Below are 17,194 nucleotides of genomic sequence, written 5' to 3'. Positions count from 1 at the left end.
GTTTCCTTGGTGTAATTCAAGATTATTTTCTTTAAATCAACACTGCACTGCATTATATAATGTCAATATGTAAAATAAATTTCAAATTGACTAATAATTTGCTTCGAAACACAGAAAAAAAAAGCATTTAGTTCAAGAGTCTCAAGCAAGATGTTACCTCCACTGAAAAGACAGAGACTGACGCCTGTATGGTGTGTTGACAAGCTCTTTGGCGCGCAAAAAACTAGCTTCCTATACTTCAATTATGTTCAATAATTTTTAAAATGACTAAAAAATTTAATATAAAACTTTTAAAATTATTGAATAGTACAAACTTCTTGATATTTACTAAAATAGTAAGGAATTTGAGCCCTAGAACCGATTACTGTATTGGCGGACTAATACTACAGCTGGTGGACCGCCAAATGCAAGTGAAAACATGTGGAGGGGCGCTCGTTAAAAACTCGTAAATCGAGAGATTGCTCGTTAACCGAAGTTAAGAATCATAGGGAAGGTAATTCGTTAACCGAAATCTCGTTAGCTGAGGTGCTTGTTAACCGAGGGATCACTGTACCTATCCCTAACCTACCTCATTTAAGTCCCTCTATTCATTTTTGTTCATTTGCTATTCATATTTCAATAGAAATTGCCTTAAAACATTAACCACTTTAGTAAATACAGTAATACCCCGATTTATGCGGTTCCCGTTTATGCGTTTCCACATTTACGCGGTACCCCGCCAGAACCGGAATTCCCACTTTACGCGGTGCATCTACTCATATACGCGGGAAGCGGCGCGAGCATGGTGCACACAAGGTCGCCCAGTCATCAAAACATTACCGAGTTCTTCACCCGCCACAGCCGGCCCAAGTCAGTGACAGTGAGGATATGGACTTATATGGACTTTGAGGGGTTTGACAAAGAGGCCCTGCAAGCCTCTATGGTGGATAGTGATACAATTGATACCAGTGATACAGGTGAGGGCCAATAATCTGCCCTCTGCCTTTGAACCAACCCCCAATCCCCATGTGCCCAGCCATTTCTTCTACTAATGTAAGTGTTAAAAAACCTAATATTATTGATATTTCTCTTAATTATTAATTGTGTGTGCATACCACCATAAAATTAAGATGTTATTTTTACTACAACGTAAGTATTGTGTCTGAAAATGTGGAGTTTGGGGGGTTGGCCCAGTCTCTATTTCAATTAATCCCATATGTTCTGTTGTTCCATTTACGCATTTCCCGTTTTACGTGGGCCTCCGCGGGTTCAATTGACCGCGTAAATCAGGGTATTACTGTAAATATGAACCAGCACACAAACCATGAATAAAAAATGGAAAAGTCAAAGAACATATGGCATCACGAAAATTGTGACCAAGTCCCAGGTTGCTGATCTGACTTTCTGCCTCATTTACACACAATTGCAAGGTCTCAATTGTTTCTCTTACAATTGACAACACAACATATATGCAGTACAGGTACATTGTTTCTCACTCTTGATTTTTTGTTTTCATTTTTACATTTCTTTATGGTTCTTTATTATTATTATTATTATCATTATTAATATTATTACATTATCGCCCCCCAGGCCCCGATGTGGGTCAGTGACCTGTGCCCGGGTGGGCTAATCCCCGTAAAAAAAAAAAAGGGGGGGGGGTGTCCGGGATTGACGGTTAATCCGAAAGTCGGTTAATCGAGGTTTTACTGTATTGTCGAAATACTTTTGTTGCATCATAATCTAAAAAATATTGAATGTGAGAATCTTAAAATATATTGATATGATCTATAAAACAGACCATCCATTTACTTTCTAAAGTACTCAAAACAGTCAGTCAAAAGTATTATCATGTTATGTATGAAGCTAAGTAATGTTTTTATACGATAATTTACACGAGAATCAGTATATTGCAATGTTGCCAGTAACATTAAATACAATATATGTAACAGGTTATGTACAAATGCTTAGAACACCTTAAATATCAAAGGAAAATTTTTAAGGAAGTTACTTTGATGACTGTTTTCATGACTTTATTAAAACAAGATAATCTCGTTAGCAACATTTTTCAACGCTCCTACACCTGGACAGATTATTTGATCAGCAAGTTACATACAAATTGTGTGCATGTACAACTGGACGGAAAGCTACCAGCAAGTTATATGCTTGTACAACTGGACGGAAAGCTACCAGCAAGTTACATGCTTGTACAACTGGACGGAAAGCTACCAGCAAGTTACATGCTTGTACAACTGGACGGAAAGCTACCAGCAAGTTACATGCTTGTACAATTGGACGGAAAGTTACATGCTTGTACAACTGGACGGAAAGTTACCAGCAAGTTACATGCTTGTACAACTGGACAGAAAGTTACCTACAAGTTACATGCTTGTATAACTAGATGGAAAGTCACCAGCAAGTTACAGGCATGTACAACTGGATGGAAAGTTACCAACAAGTTATATATTTATACAACTGGACAGAAAGTTACCAGCAAGTTATAGGCTTCCACAAGTGGATAAACTGATAACACACCTTGCCTGATAAAACTAAACTTATAAGAGGTACAGTATTAATCCACAACACTGATGAGGCAAATAAATTGTAGCATTATTCATATTAAAACTCCAATAATCAAATGAATGGGAAACCAGCAGGAACTTACCCTGTGTCTGGTGTGACCATTAACACTGTTATCCCCAAACCACAGATTACTAATAAAACATCTGCACAAGATCCCATGTGCCACAGGCATACAATAAATGTGTTTTGGCACATTTCAATACATTTGAATCATACAATATCATAATACTGTACTAAAATCCCTTTAGTGTTGCTGACAATGATTTTTGAATATATAAAACATATGAGATTACGAGATCTACAACAGATCTATACAAAGTTACTTGTAATGATTGTTTATCAGACCACAGCTTACAGCCCAGAGAAATACAACACATATAATAGTAAGTAGATGCCCACGTAGTAATCCACATAGGTTGACACACCCCACAGTGACAGTAAGACCTGACCCAGGAGAGGTCACGGACAAGGTACCTGAGCTAACCAGATGTTATGACCGTGTTAAAGAAACCACACTGAGCCAAAACACACCCGGGTGGTAATAATTAGGAAGCATTACCAACCTGTGACATGACTACACACCTGGGCAAATACAGCTGTCCAGATCTAATCAGTTTAGTGTAAATTAGGAGAGGTCCTACAGTGTTTCAATGAAAACTATACATCACCTAAAAGTGCTCCTGTGGTCACATTAAGGTTTATAAGCCATGGACACAGTAGCACAATTCCATATCCAAAAAAAAAATATATATATATATATTACTCTTTCTTCCTGAACAGTAGGTATAACCTCATCTTTTAGTCCAAGAGGCCACAGCCCTGGCCTTTCATGATAGTAAATAATGATTACCAGTACCAAATTTTATACAAGACATTTTTGTGAGATATACTTGTCCAGTTTGCTTCAATCAACTGCTATTTGTTCAAGTTATCAAGCTCAGCATGTTGGATGCATGCATACAGAGATGTGCTGACCCAGTTTATAAGGAGCAAAAATTTCTAGCAATACTGATCTAAAATATTGATTACCAAACACGTCAGATCTTACGATATATTTAACAAACTAAGTTTAAAATCCATTACATGCAAAAGGATATACACATGGACATCTGCCATTTCTATATCCACCACTTCAGGAGCATCTGGGATTATTAAAAGTTTTCAGAGTGCAGAGCTATCAATGTCGGGGTTTATGTGCTCCTCTGCAAAATAAGTCATTTGTAAACACTTGGCAGAAGTTTTACTCCCTAAAAAATATTAAGCTATTCCCATAAGCTGCCTTCCATCCACTTACCCTACTCTGGTACAGTATACACAAATAGGGACAGACATACGTAATAAAAAATTAAATGAACAGTAAATTATGCAGAAAAATTACTATAAAAATAAATTTCTTACCTCATGTCAGTTTATGGTACACTGCCTACAGTATCCATGTAATAATCAGATATATTAAATAATTCAGCACTCAATTACCAAGACAAAGGCACTTCTAGGACGTCCATGAAGGAATAGTCATGTACTACCTTTATCAATACCTAAGTACCTCTCTGACTATGAATTTGTGCATCAAAATTTTCTGTAAACTTCACATACCATATTTTTTGCCTAAAATATCCTGGTACAGTGTAATAGCATTAGAGTTAACATAAAATTCATGAATGAACTGTTTACCTTACAATTTAAAAACTACCAAAAGAAAAGTATATTTGCTGAGCAGTAAATACAAAATACTATAGTTCACAAATTTATCACAGATACAAATTAACTGCTTTTACTTCTGATAAATGTTTAAGATGACAAAAGACATTACTGGCGACGAAGAACGAGAGTGAAGAAAGCAAGCGCCAGGATTATGAGGAAGCTACTCTGAAGCCCTGCTGCCCCTGCAACTCGGCATTTGAGGAAGTCGTACCTGGAGAAGACAAGGCACATGTTAGGTTATACACAACAAAATGTCTATACCGTATATTGCGGCCTACCTGTATAAGTCGAACTGGCGTATAAGACGACCTTAATTATTTCGAGTGAAATTGTTGAGCTAGGCTACCTGGCAGATAAATCGACCCCCTAAACTGTAATTTGAAAGTTACATCCTCGGTATCAACTAAACTTGCCAACATTTACTTTTTAACAGCACTCATAAACAAGTATTACCTAATTGTAGCATTTCCAAAATGTTACATACCTTTCGGTGTTAACCACAGTATTCTTACAAACAAACGTTACTAGGGCACACAAATGTGGTGTAAACAAATCACAACAATACAGTTCCTACAATCGTAAAATTATTTAAGATACACTATACACTAGGTGAGTAGTCATGACAATTTACTAGTACTGTACTGATAGTTTATTATTAAATATATTGGCAAGTAAAAAAGTTTCAAACTTAATAATTATGGTACATGATAAGCAAAGGCATGTTGTATATTATATTTACACCATACTCGTATTGTAGTACAGTATTTTCTTGATCTAACTAATTTGAGCCACCCCTTTCCGTTAAATCGAGCATGATTCCATTAAATTCTGCTCCAAATACACTGCTTGACCCGTGGGGTTTGTTTATATCCGCTCAATCTGTGTCCTGCCCCCTACACGTGTGTTGTTCACTGCTACCTCTTGGTTTACATCTCGGTCTACTAACTACTGTGCTTAGACATCATGTCAAAAGTCCCTCAGAAGTCTCAGAAAGAAGTTGTGTGGGGGAGAAAGTCAAAAAGAGTGCAGTTATCAATTGGAAAAAAGTTTAAGGTAAGCCATGAATAATGTTTCAAATGTTTCTCTGTTCATATCATGTGTCTGAGGTGTCTCCATAGGTGTGAGTATACGTATTAATGAAATTAATCTCAATTTTGCGAACTAGTTCACTAAATCATGTGAAAAATTACAGAAAAAATTCCTTCCGCTAAATCGAGAGTTCGTTATCTCAGATTCCGTTAAATCGAGAGTACCTGTATACTGTACACTGTACTAGCAGTATACAGCAACAAGCACACAAACTCTTGGTACACGATTAAAAAGGGTTATATCATTTTACCTAAAACAACACAATATAAATGATGCTTAAACGTTAAGTAAATATTGGATTGCTAATTTAAAACATTCAATAATCAGTACTTTATATTATTAATGGTAGCACACTGTTGGCAGTATGCAGCAACAAGTGAACAAAGTTTACAGTATCTGGTACTGGTATAAGTGTTGGCAACACTGACCGAGATGCCGCAGGCCACACCCATCTGTTCCTTGGCACCTGCCTTGTTTACAACTTTACAGAACATTCGTGTAAACGTTTTCAAAATCCAGGTGCATTGTATGAATATACCGTAACTGCATTAAAAAAAAAATTAACAACAAATATTACAATTAACTGCCTTCGTAACATTTGTTTGGAAGAAACAGAAGTTAACACGGAAAGATATTTTAATGTTCTGAAAGGTGTAGGTATGACTAGTGTAAACACTGATCTTAGGCCGAGTTCAATAATAATTACTTTTCTGGAAAAATGCTATAGATAAGTAAAACTTGTTTGTAAGTGCTGGAAATTAAGTGAATGAGGCCTACCAGTAATGTAAAGTGAAAATCTGATGCTAGTGGTGGAGCGTACTTAGAGGATGACATTTTATATCTGTTGTACTAGACAACCCTTAGCTTTGAACATCAAAATTGGAGCCTCAAAGGTTGACTTATAGGTCACAATATATGGTATGTAATAGCACATAGAAATTGAATTTTTTGGAAAATCTACAAAAGGAAAAACGCAGAGAAAAGAAGTAATTATGAGGAATGAAAGTTCAAAACTCATATGTCTATACATATAGGATAGGAATGTATAAAGTATTGTACAGTACATACTTAGGAATTTGTAAATATCACATAGGGTGACATTCTTTTTCTATGCATACAAACAGGTTTTTAATGTGTATAAAAACATTTCCCACAACTAAATAGGCGATTGCTACCTTATTATTGAAAACGAAAATTACTTATCAATCATGTCTGGTGCTAAGGTTGGAACTGTCTCATGCTAGAATAATGTTCAAAAAAATTATTCTTACCTGGTTTTTTTGTTTCGGATAATATTGAGATACTCCGCCTCAACCAGCTGACCATCAAAATAAGTAATAGGATCTTCAAAGGGATATTCATAGCCTTGAATACATTCACATTTATAACCACCGGTGTCAAATCCACGACCCTGGATGGGCACACACTGTTGAAAAACAATGTGATTAAGTAAAATAATATTAAGTTGTAGAGGTGTAACACTCCATCAAAAATACACCTAACTCTTACTTTGCTGTTGTAATAAACCTTACAGCTTCAAGTAACTAATTTTAATTTATGAGATGGAAGCAAGTAAAGGTACAGTGTGTTCAAGGGGCACATGTGTGTGTGGTGTTGTTAATGGAGGAACTGGCTAAGCTTCTCCTCAACAACCTTGGTAATGATTTGGAAAGCCACTTCTTATAAAGGACAAATACTATAGTACAAACATTTTATTCAGTCCTCCAGGGTTCTGTACAACCTTCCATTTTACCAAGTCCAAACTATAATAGTAATGTAAATTATGTCAACTGACAATAAATTGAATATAACCTTAGTTTATTCTTTGTTACTCTTGTACCCATCAAATTTGTGCTTTAACTACTTCAAACATTATTGTGTAAGGGCTGTCAAATAGTAATACTGTAACTAATAAGCAATATGAAAAAATTTGACAAGATTGTATGAAAAATGATTTATGGAAATAATTTATATTAATGTACAAAGCTGTAAACTAAGATATCCATTCATAGTTAGGTGGACTGAGGGTGTTTTAAACACAATCTATAAACCCTTAGTACAAGAGAAAACTGCTGCAGCTTCATGACAAAAGAAATATGAACTTATTATTCAAATAGAACAAATATTTATTTAATATTGTTGATGTTATACTAACATAGGATGTCTTCCGGTCACATCGATGGGTGTTCTTGAAAGCATTCTGCACATAGTACTCATTAGGGCACTGAACGATGTCTAATTTGAGAAGATCCATGGTCACCCTAACTGCACCCCTGAAAATAAATATCAAAATGAATGACAAGACACTGGATTTTTTATTACCGGGTAATAAATCTGATCCACTCTTGATATCAAGGACATACAGTTATACTTAACAGGTGAGTTTGTTGAAAGCAATGAGAGAGAAACATGATTTGTTGCCGAGGGTCTTAAAAATGCCTTTCGACATTGAGGACTTGCAGAGAGAAGAAAAAATAAATACAAAAGTCAGCCAGGCTAACATTTCATGAGAGGAAAAGGGGGAAACTTACTTGAACTCCAACTTAGACTTCAGTGGATCCCAACCAAAGAATGGAGCTGTGTAATGTACAACCCACTTTTTTACAAAACCATTGCAGTCAAATTCAGGAACACTCCATTGGCCATGGTGCAGCTCAGCAGCCCTGTGGAAACACCCATGTGCATTAAGATATACAGTATCATAGTCTGCTAGGGTTACATTACCAGATATAAGACTACTGTATCATGAGACACATTGCAATGTTGAAATATTGATGCCTGCATGATGTAAGTTTGGGTGGGTGGTTCATGTGTGACATATCTGTAGATACAAACAAGCTTTGTGTCATTGAGTATTGTGTGAGTGGGCAGGTTTAACCTGTGCAGATAGATATTTTGTACAGATATTATTGAAATTTTGTGCAAGGTAATTTAAATGTCAATGTCATGTGTGTTCAGGTGTGACCAATGTGCAGCCCAGGGTGATGTATATACCAGTCAAAATTTATGCTCGATTGAACAATGTGTGGTTTAATTGAGTGTTATGAGCAAGGTCCATTGTTTTGTGCATATGTGACCATCTTTTGTGGCTTTAAGCAATGAGTGCAGAATGCATGGAATGCATTACTGTGCGTGTAAGAGTGAATTTTACTTGAACATATAGTGTATCTTTCATTTGTGTGTAAGTATGTGTAATATGTGCAAATGCCGCATGAAAAAGTTAGTAAATATGGACATCTGTGAACAAATATGCATTATATATGAGGCTATCAGTAACACAGTTGGCCGAGCCCCCAAGCCTCTATTTCATGGAGAGAATCTCGGGTGTGGGAGTGTAAACGGCAATAGGGTCAAAAAATTTATTCTTTGGAAGGGTGCATCAGTTTAAAGTCGACAGGAGAGAATAATTTCTGTTTCAGTAACACACCCGGCCATGTCTCACGTGTGGAGCAGGCCAGTGATGCTCCACGCTCCATACCGAATGGCAGCTCAGCCGCCATTCACAACACACCACATATCCTATCAGCACTTGGCACGCTTAGTACCTTGTTAACACGTCTCTGCTGGCACCCCCCCCCAAAAATCGTTCCATGCTGCTGATCCGTCGCAACATAAAAGTACATTCATATAACTACTTGAACAGAAAAAATCACTGCAATATCTTTAATGGTGGGAAAGTTATATCACTCATTTGAGGGCTATGTAATGTAGCTTGGTTTATTCAAGCAGAGAAAAATGCAGTTAAGTTTTTTCTTCCAAAATGCCATTGATTTTCACTCCTGAAACTATCATAGCACGAAAGAAGATGCTTTAAGCTACATATATTATAATTAAAAAAAAACACTAACATATCTTTACTGGTTCAAAAGATGTGGCATTTTAAAAGTTTAAAGACTTTAACTGTGTTTTCTCCGGTTTTTTTTATTTTGGCGCTCGGCTGACTGTGTTACTGATAGCTTCATATACTATACGGGTACAGTATTCCTTGTTATGTGAATGGGTTAGGTTCCTTGAAAACCATTGGTTAAGAAATTATTCATATATCAAATGAGGCACTCAGCGTCAGAAGGGGGTGAAGTGACACCCCAGCCAAAATTTGTTTATTGATGGATATCATTACATTCACCTTTCCTCTACATGTTGCGTTGGATGTAACCCTCTAGCTATAATAGAAATATGGTTGAAAGTCCTTCAAAAATAAGGTGTGATTTTGCTTCAGGCCTGGAGTTACATATCTGACTGCGCGCTTAGTTCCAGAAAGTGGCAACATCCCATTCAGAGTGAGAGGAGCGCAAGCCAAAGACAGCGTGCCTCCCATGGACCATACCCCCGAGGCAGCCAATCACAATGGATTTCCCCTTGCTACGTCACAGCTCCTCGGCCAATCCGCGCGCCTCCCTCGGACCATAACCCCCCCCAAGGCAGCCAATCACAATGGATTTCCTCTTGCTACGTCACAGCTCTTCGGCCAATCTGCGCGCCCAGATACTGCCTCCTCCTTAGTTTTGGCGCATATTTTAGCATCAGGAGGTTAAGTGTACGTTCAACTTCTATTTTTTATAACTTTTCAGCGTAACATTGACGCTATTCGCGTTCCACAGGTATGAGAAGTGCTGTGCAATATCTGCCCGATATTAGAGCAAGAACTCAAGTGAGCCAGGCCTTCTGGTGTGGGTTCAGGAGCCCATTATTCCTGAGCGTGTGTTTGTCGCCAGTGCACACATGGACACCCCAGAAATGCTTGGTGATAGTGATTTTTTCGGTGAATTTAGTGTTGATTATGGATACAAGTGCTACTGGCGATGGTGCAGGTGACGTGCATGATTGCAGACAAAACCATACATCAAGTTATGAACCATCGAAAGATCTTTTTAGAGACTATGATGACTTACCTGTCGACAATGAAGTGACTGACAGCATGATGAAAGTGATTGTCATAATGACAAAAACACTTTGAACGCACAGAATAACTTTTTAGCGTGCTACAACGCATCCGAAGATCTCTTTGCCGACTAAGACGAGTTAAAAGACAATGTGGCATGCATTGACGATGAAACTGAGTTTACTCATAATACATAAAATTACTGCCATGCATCACAAGACCTTTTTGCAGACTGTGATCCGGTACAGAGTTACGTGACATACACTGACGGCAATAATGATGATAAAAGTGAAGATGAAAATGATGAAAGCGAGTCTAATGGTAACACAAACAGTAACACTAATGTATCACAACAAGAACATAAAGACTGTGAGGAGGTAGAAGTGGACAGTGATGAGACATGAAAGTGAGCCTGACCCAACGAATGCTAGTGAAAGTGAGCCCATACCTCAGTCTTATAATGAAACTGAACTGTTGCCGGCATCAATAATCAATGATTTAGTTGATGAAGAATCTGTGAGGCGATTTTAAGAGAGGGCAGAGAAAGACTTTGATCAGTACGTGATTGATTATGACGAGGCCATTATAATAAGAGCCCACAATAATAAGAAAATTTTGCAGAAAATGTGATTACTGTTGGTGTGAAGCTCAAACAACTGTACATCATGGGTAGTTATTCTCATTCAACTTGTGATAAAATAATAACTATTCACAGTACTAACTTCCAGTTTTCACAGTTCACTAGGAGAGGGATTGAGCTGCACAATAATAAAAAAATGAACCCTCTAGCTTAAAAAACAAAAAAATATGGTTGTTTGAACTTCGAAAAACCTTAAACATGTTTTTCTCAGCTTTTGGAATTTGGCGCTTCACCCACTTCTGACGCCTCAAATAACGTATGAGAAAAATATGGTTTGGTTCCTCATTGACAAGAAAATCACAATAAAAACAATAATAATAAAAAAGGTTCACAAAAAACAAAATAACCTTCAGTACCAAACTACTGTAATTAGTAGTAGAACCTCGATAAATTGGACTAATTGGGGCAGACCCCAGTCCGAAATGAATATATGTGGGGAGGGGGGTGGTGGGGAGGGGGGGGGAATATAACACTGCTTATCTGAACAGTTTAAAGAAAAATCAGTTAATGTTATGTTATTACTGCACTTCAACAACGAAAGTCTTAAAGTGTATAACAAGGTTATTAAAAGAATATTACATCAACAATAATAAAAATATATACAGTGGTACCCCGATTTACGCGGTCAATTGAACCCACAGGGTACCGCGTAAAGTGAAAACCGTGTAAAGTGAACAACAGAACATATGGGATTAATTCCAATAGAGACTGGCCCGACCCCCAAACTCCACTTTTTGACGACACACAACTATGTTGTAGTAAAAATATTATCTTAACTTTATGATGGTATGCACACACAATTAATAATTAAGAGAAATATCAATAATAATAGTTTTTTTAACACTTACATTAGTAGAAAAGATGGCTGGGCACACAGGGATGGGGGGTTGGTTCCGAGGCAGAGGGCAGATTATTGGCCCTCACCTGAATCACTTGTATCAATTGTATCACTATCCACCACATAGGCTTGCAGGGCCTCTTTGTCAAACCCCTCAAAGTCCATTTAAGTCCATATCCTCACTATCACTGACTTAGGCCGGCTGTGGTGGGTGGCGGGTGAAGAACTCGGTAATGTTTTGATGACTGGGCGACCTTGTGCGCATCCTGCCAGCGCCGCTTCCCGCGTATATGAGTAGATGCACCGCGGAAAGTGAAAGTTCGGTTCTGGCGAGGCACAGCGTAAATGAGAAATCGCGGAAAGTGAAACCGCGTAAAGCGGGGTAATACTGTATATAAAATATATACAGTTTATATGAAACAGAACTCTCTGGATTGAAATTCAGACATACAGGTATAAATCTGATTGCCAACAACTGTTGTCACCGAGATGAATGTGATTTACTGTAAAGTGTTATATGTAAGTAACCACAGAATTTGTCTTATGAATAAAGAGAAAACTGTATACTGTACTGTATAGTACTACAAAGATAAAAATAAGAAAAATAAGTGTAGGAGTAAATTCTATGTGGAAGATTCGTGTTTATCTGGGAGCAGCTGGCAGAGGGAGAGGGGGTGGCACAGGTGGGTTGCTCTCTCCCCCATGATTCCTTTAACACTTCTTTATGTAATTTCACCACAATTCTCATATAATTTAAGGTCATTTGGTTCCAGGTTGATAAAATATTATGCTAAAAGAATCAGCTTTCTTGAAAAAAGAATCCCACACTCAACACCATGAGTCATTTGTTTACAAAGGGCAAACAGTTGATGGCTTATATTCAACACTTAGTAAATTAGTACAGTACAGTCGTGTATTTATCATCACTTAATAAATACTATTGCAGTGCAATTATCACCACTTAATAAATACTATTGTAGTGTATTCATAATCACTTAATAAATAATATTGTATATTGTACAGTAAGCCTCCGATAACAACGGTTCGACCAACAACTTTTCATATTTAAGACCCTAGATAATATAGGACCCAATTCAATTTACGTCCTTATTTCATTCATATTTACGACCAAAATATGATAAAAATATAATAAAATTAAACAATAATGAATCTTTTGTACATATTCTTAAAAGGATATATGACGCTGTATCCTTAAATGAGCACGTATATGTTTGTGTTCCCAATCCATCTCTTTTTTCTTTTTTTGCCATTAGTGGTTAGCTATTTCTATTGTTCCATTTATTAACATTAAATAACATTATTTAAAACATATATATATTTATTTTTTTACATTAATTTTCCTACAGCTACAACCAGGGTCTTATTTTCTTCATTTTCTCGTGTAGAACTATCGTCCCGGACTCCCAGCTGTAAACACAAACGAAAACAATGGCTTCCCATCTCCTCTTGTGTGACCATATTATTATTCATTTATATTCTATAAGGTGCATCCAGAAACATTATTTAAAGAAATAACTTGCAATTTTCATTTATTGTATTGTTTTTGGGGGAAAACGAGGGTAAAAAGCCACACAAAAGATACGAAAAGGTCACTCTTGAGAACACATCTCATTATTATTGCTTTATTTTAATGGTAAATAATGATTCACGATACGACAATTCACCTTACACTGCAATATTGGAGGACACATTAACGTCGTTATTCGAAGCTTTACTGTACAGTACAGTGATTCCTCGGTTAACGAATGGTTCAGTTAACGAATTACCTTCCATAAAAATCTTCAATTCGGTTAACGAAAAAAAATTTGATTAACGAAATCCTTACGAAAATCACGTTTTGTTGTGAGCATCAGCTGATCAGCTGTTGGGCTAGTCTGCCAATTCAGTAATCTGTTCTATGTTTACATTTGTTTCCAATGGAGTAAATATCAATAAAGTTGTGCTCTATAATATTTTTGCATGTTTTATATTAAAATTATTCGTCATTTTAACATTTAACATATTGATAATATATGCAGTACAGGGAACTAGTTTGTTGAGAGCCCATCAGATGCGTGAATCGGTCACAAGACGTCAGTTGGGCTTTGAAAACAATGGAGAGAGCATCTATTTTGTTGGTGTCTTGAATATTTTTGCATTTTTCATTGAAATCATTGGTCATTCTGAACTTTAGTTAACATATTGATAATAAATAGCGCAGTGCAGTGTTGATTTAAAGAAAATAATCTTGAATTACACCTAGTGAACTTAAAATTTTATTGGTGAAATTACTGCATCAAGTATGGGTCCCCTGAAAGGTGATTTCTACTCCATCTCCACTTCCTTCTCTTCTCCCTTCTCCTCCACCCCCACTTCTAATTCCCATCATCATTATCAACCAGGAGCCTTCTACATACACACCTCAAAGTAAGTGTACTTTACTGCATTTTTTTTTTACTTTGCATGTACTTTTCGGTGAGCTGGAACCAATTACCCAATATCCCATTGAAACAATGGATTCGGTTAATGAACAACCTTCTGGAATGAATTGTGTTCGTTAACGGAGGGACCACTGTATTATGTATCTGCATATACCTTCGTTTATTCATTAATCATTTGTCTAAGTGTACAAATTGCCAAAGGTAATAAATAATGATGTTAGGAAGGTATCTTCATATCAAATAATATAAAGTGTCTTATAGTGACCCCTGTTGTAAGCCGGTCTGCTGGAAGCTGTCACACAAATGCATCTTGAGTAAATAACTTTCTGGTACAGCTTATCCTTTTATTTTCAAGTCATATTACAAATTACTGTACATACTGTATTGTATTTGTTTCCCTATTACTAAAGATGTTATATTTATCATGATAAACCATAAACCATAAAAGGCCTTTCATATGAGATTATAATACTGAATCAATAAATAAATAAACCTGACGAATGTGGCAACACCAGATCAGTCCAAACCTGCTTGCATACTGAAATGTTTTAGTTCTCAGTAGGCCTATAGCAAATCTGATTAGACCACTGTACAATATTCAGTAAGTGTTATTCATTTCATAAGATTCTTTTATTAATCTTCCCCATTTCTTAAAACATATCCAGGTTTTACTAGTTTCAAACACAAAAAAAAAATTATTAAATATAAATTTGGTACAGTACCTTAAGGGACTATTAATCGTTTAAAGGAGAATTGGTTTCACACAGTGAGAAAGAGGTGTAAGAATACTGTATAATACGTTAATTGTATAAGTGAATATTCAAAGAGCGAACGTTCATTTAGTGAGGGATACGTGTATAGTATATGCATATAAAAATTAACAAATATAAACCCTTGTTTTACACTCACTCCAAAATGTATCTTTAAGATTTTGTACTAGTCAATACTGTATGACACAACGAACAAAGATTTCGGACAACCCTACTCCTTAAAGATACCTTTTGGAGCAAGTGTACATGTGGAAGTTCTGGCAATTTGGTACACTGATCAATAAGATATATTAATTAAAACCTCTATAATAATGATTTTCAGTGAAATACCCCAATATACATGTTGTTATTTCAAATATATTTAAGACAAATGACTAAGACAATAAATCCCACAAAGGTAATCTCATGACTCAAAGGGAGGATATTAATACCTTATTGTTAATATGATAAATGTAACTGTCTCAATATCAAGTTCTAGCTGAAATACATCAACCAACAAGAGCAACCAGAGGATAAATGAGGAAAAGCTTCATCTCCAAGTCAATAATGTGAGTAAGACTTACTTGTAGAAGGTAGGGTAGCGCTCATACTTCATGCCATGCATCCCTGTAGAATTGTGTCGTAGTTTTAGTTTCATCCAATACTTCTCAAGGTCATCAAAATTGGTGGACCAACGACTTTTAAGTTTCCTGTTAAAATTTAAGAACTTCTTGTCATGCTCCATATATTTCTATTGTAACATAATCTGCAATACAGTATACAACTACAGTATGCACAAAGCACATGATGGCAACAATTCTTTAGTTCTATAACATAAAAGAGTCCTACACTACATTTCAAGCACTACTACAGCTTCTGTAAGAGTAAAATGCATTAAAATTTTTGCTGGTGACTTCTACTTTATACTAGGTCGGTTCTTAATCAGCCTTGAAATGTCTTTGTTTCCACCAAAGGTTATGAAATGGAAATGAATGACAATCCCCCAAAAGTGAACAAGTAACAATGTTATACCTAAACCAGGGCTTGTTGACGTATACATCTCGTGTCGAGTTTAATCTAGCAAGATCTTCCATTGAATATTTGCGAGTATTTAGTGTTGTCTTGTATGCCACAGGGGCAAACAATGTTTGATTGGTAAACTTGCCGCGATCCCAAAACATTCCTGAAGCCCATATCTGAAAAGATAAAAACAAAATAAAGAAATTGTTCAACTAACTGAGACCTGGCCATAATACTGGTCTTATGTCTATACCAGAGGCCTCTATTTGATGAGCTATCTTCCCCCCTTAAGTAAGTAAGTAAGTGAGAAGAGGATTATGTGGCTGTAAGTCATGACATTCTAAAGGTATGCATAGCACAGTAACCCACCAGCCAGGGACCTGCCACAATGAAAACATCTCCATTAATGACAAACATATAGTTTATACTGTACAGTATTACCCCGCCTAACGCGGTTTCACTTAACGCGTTTTATCATATACGCGGTGCCTCGCCAGAGCTGAACTTTCACTTAACACGGATTTTTTCCACATATACGCGTGAGTGTCCGGCTCGAGATGCTATTTTTAGATTTGCCCCACCCTGCCTGACTGCCTGTTTTAGCTCATAAAATTCATACAAATTACCCGGCCAGAATATAATTTACATCGCTGGAATTCTTATAATTTGGTGATCATTTTGAATATAAACATCATATTTTTGCATTAGACATACAAATTTTAGATAAAAAATTTTCTCAAATTAACTATGTTATCTTTTGTGCAAAATATATGACATTTATATTCAAAATATTCCTGGTCTTACAAGGAATCCAGCAATGTCAATTATATTATCCTAACTTTAGTTTGAGGTATTATTTATTAAAATTTAGTGGTTATCCCACACATCTCCTTGGGACGGTTGGTGGGGGGTGGGGGGGAGGGAGGGACCGACCGACCATCTGTTACCCTGTGAAGAATTTTTTTTTTTTTTATTAACTGAAGATATTTGTTTTAGCTCATAAAATTCATACAAATTATCCGGTCTGAATATAATTTACATTGCTGGAATTCTTATAATTTGATGATCATTTTGAATATAAACATCATATTTTTGCATTAGACATACAAATTTTAGATAAAAATTTTTCTCAAATTAACTATGTTATCTTTTGTGCAAAATATATGACATTTATATTCAAAATATTCCTGGTCTTACAAGGAATCCAGCAATGTCAATTATATTATCCTAACTTTAATCTGAGGTATTATTTAATACTAAATGTTAAAAACC

General features: G+C 36.2%; 1 protein-coding gene across 1 annotated transcript in view; it reads right to left on the bottom strand.

The window, feature by feature from the left end:
* Positions 1–1,992: 1,992 nt before the first annotated feature.
* The window catches only part of LOC121865502, a 45,184-nt gene continuing 29,982 nt past the window's right edge, over positions 1,993–17,194 (bottom strand). Inside the window, exons 10-15 of the mRNA XM_042365016.1 lie at positions 15,935–16,098; positions 15,487–15,612; positions 7,884–8,015; positions 7,508–7,625; positions 6,624–6,778; positions 1,993–4,474 (exon numbers count right to left, since the gene is read on the bottom strand). Of these exons, the coding sequence (XP_042220950.1) occupies positions 4,369–4,474; positions 6,624–6,778; positions 7,508–7,625; positions 7,884–8,015; positions 15,487–15,612; positions 15,935–16,098 (801 nt within the window). The 3' untranslated portion in view covers positions 1,993–4,368. The remainder of the gene's footprint in view (positions 4,475–6,623; positions 6,779–7,507; positions 7,626–7,883; positions 8,016–15,486; positions 15,613–15,934; positions 16,099–17,194) is intronic.

Source organism: Homarus americanus, unplaced genomic scaffold, assembly GCF_018991925.1.
Source record: "Homarus americanus isolate GMGI-L3 unplaced genomic scaffold, GMGI_Hamer_2.0 scaffold25483, whole genome shotgun sequence".
Classification (NCBI taxonomy): domain Eukaryota; kingdom Metazoa; phylum Arthropoda; class Malacostraca; order Decapoda; family Nephropidae; genus Homarus; species Homarus americanus.
The sequence above is the reverse complement of the archived record's forward strand: the minus strand, read 5'-3'. Positions and strand labels throughout refer to the sequence as shown.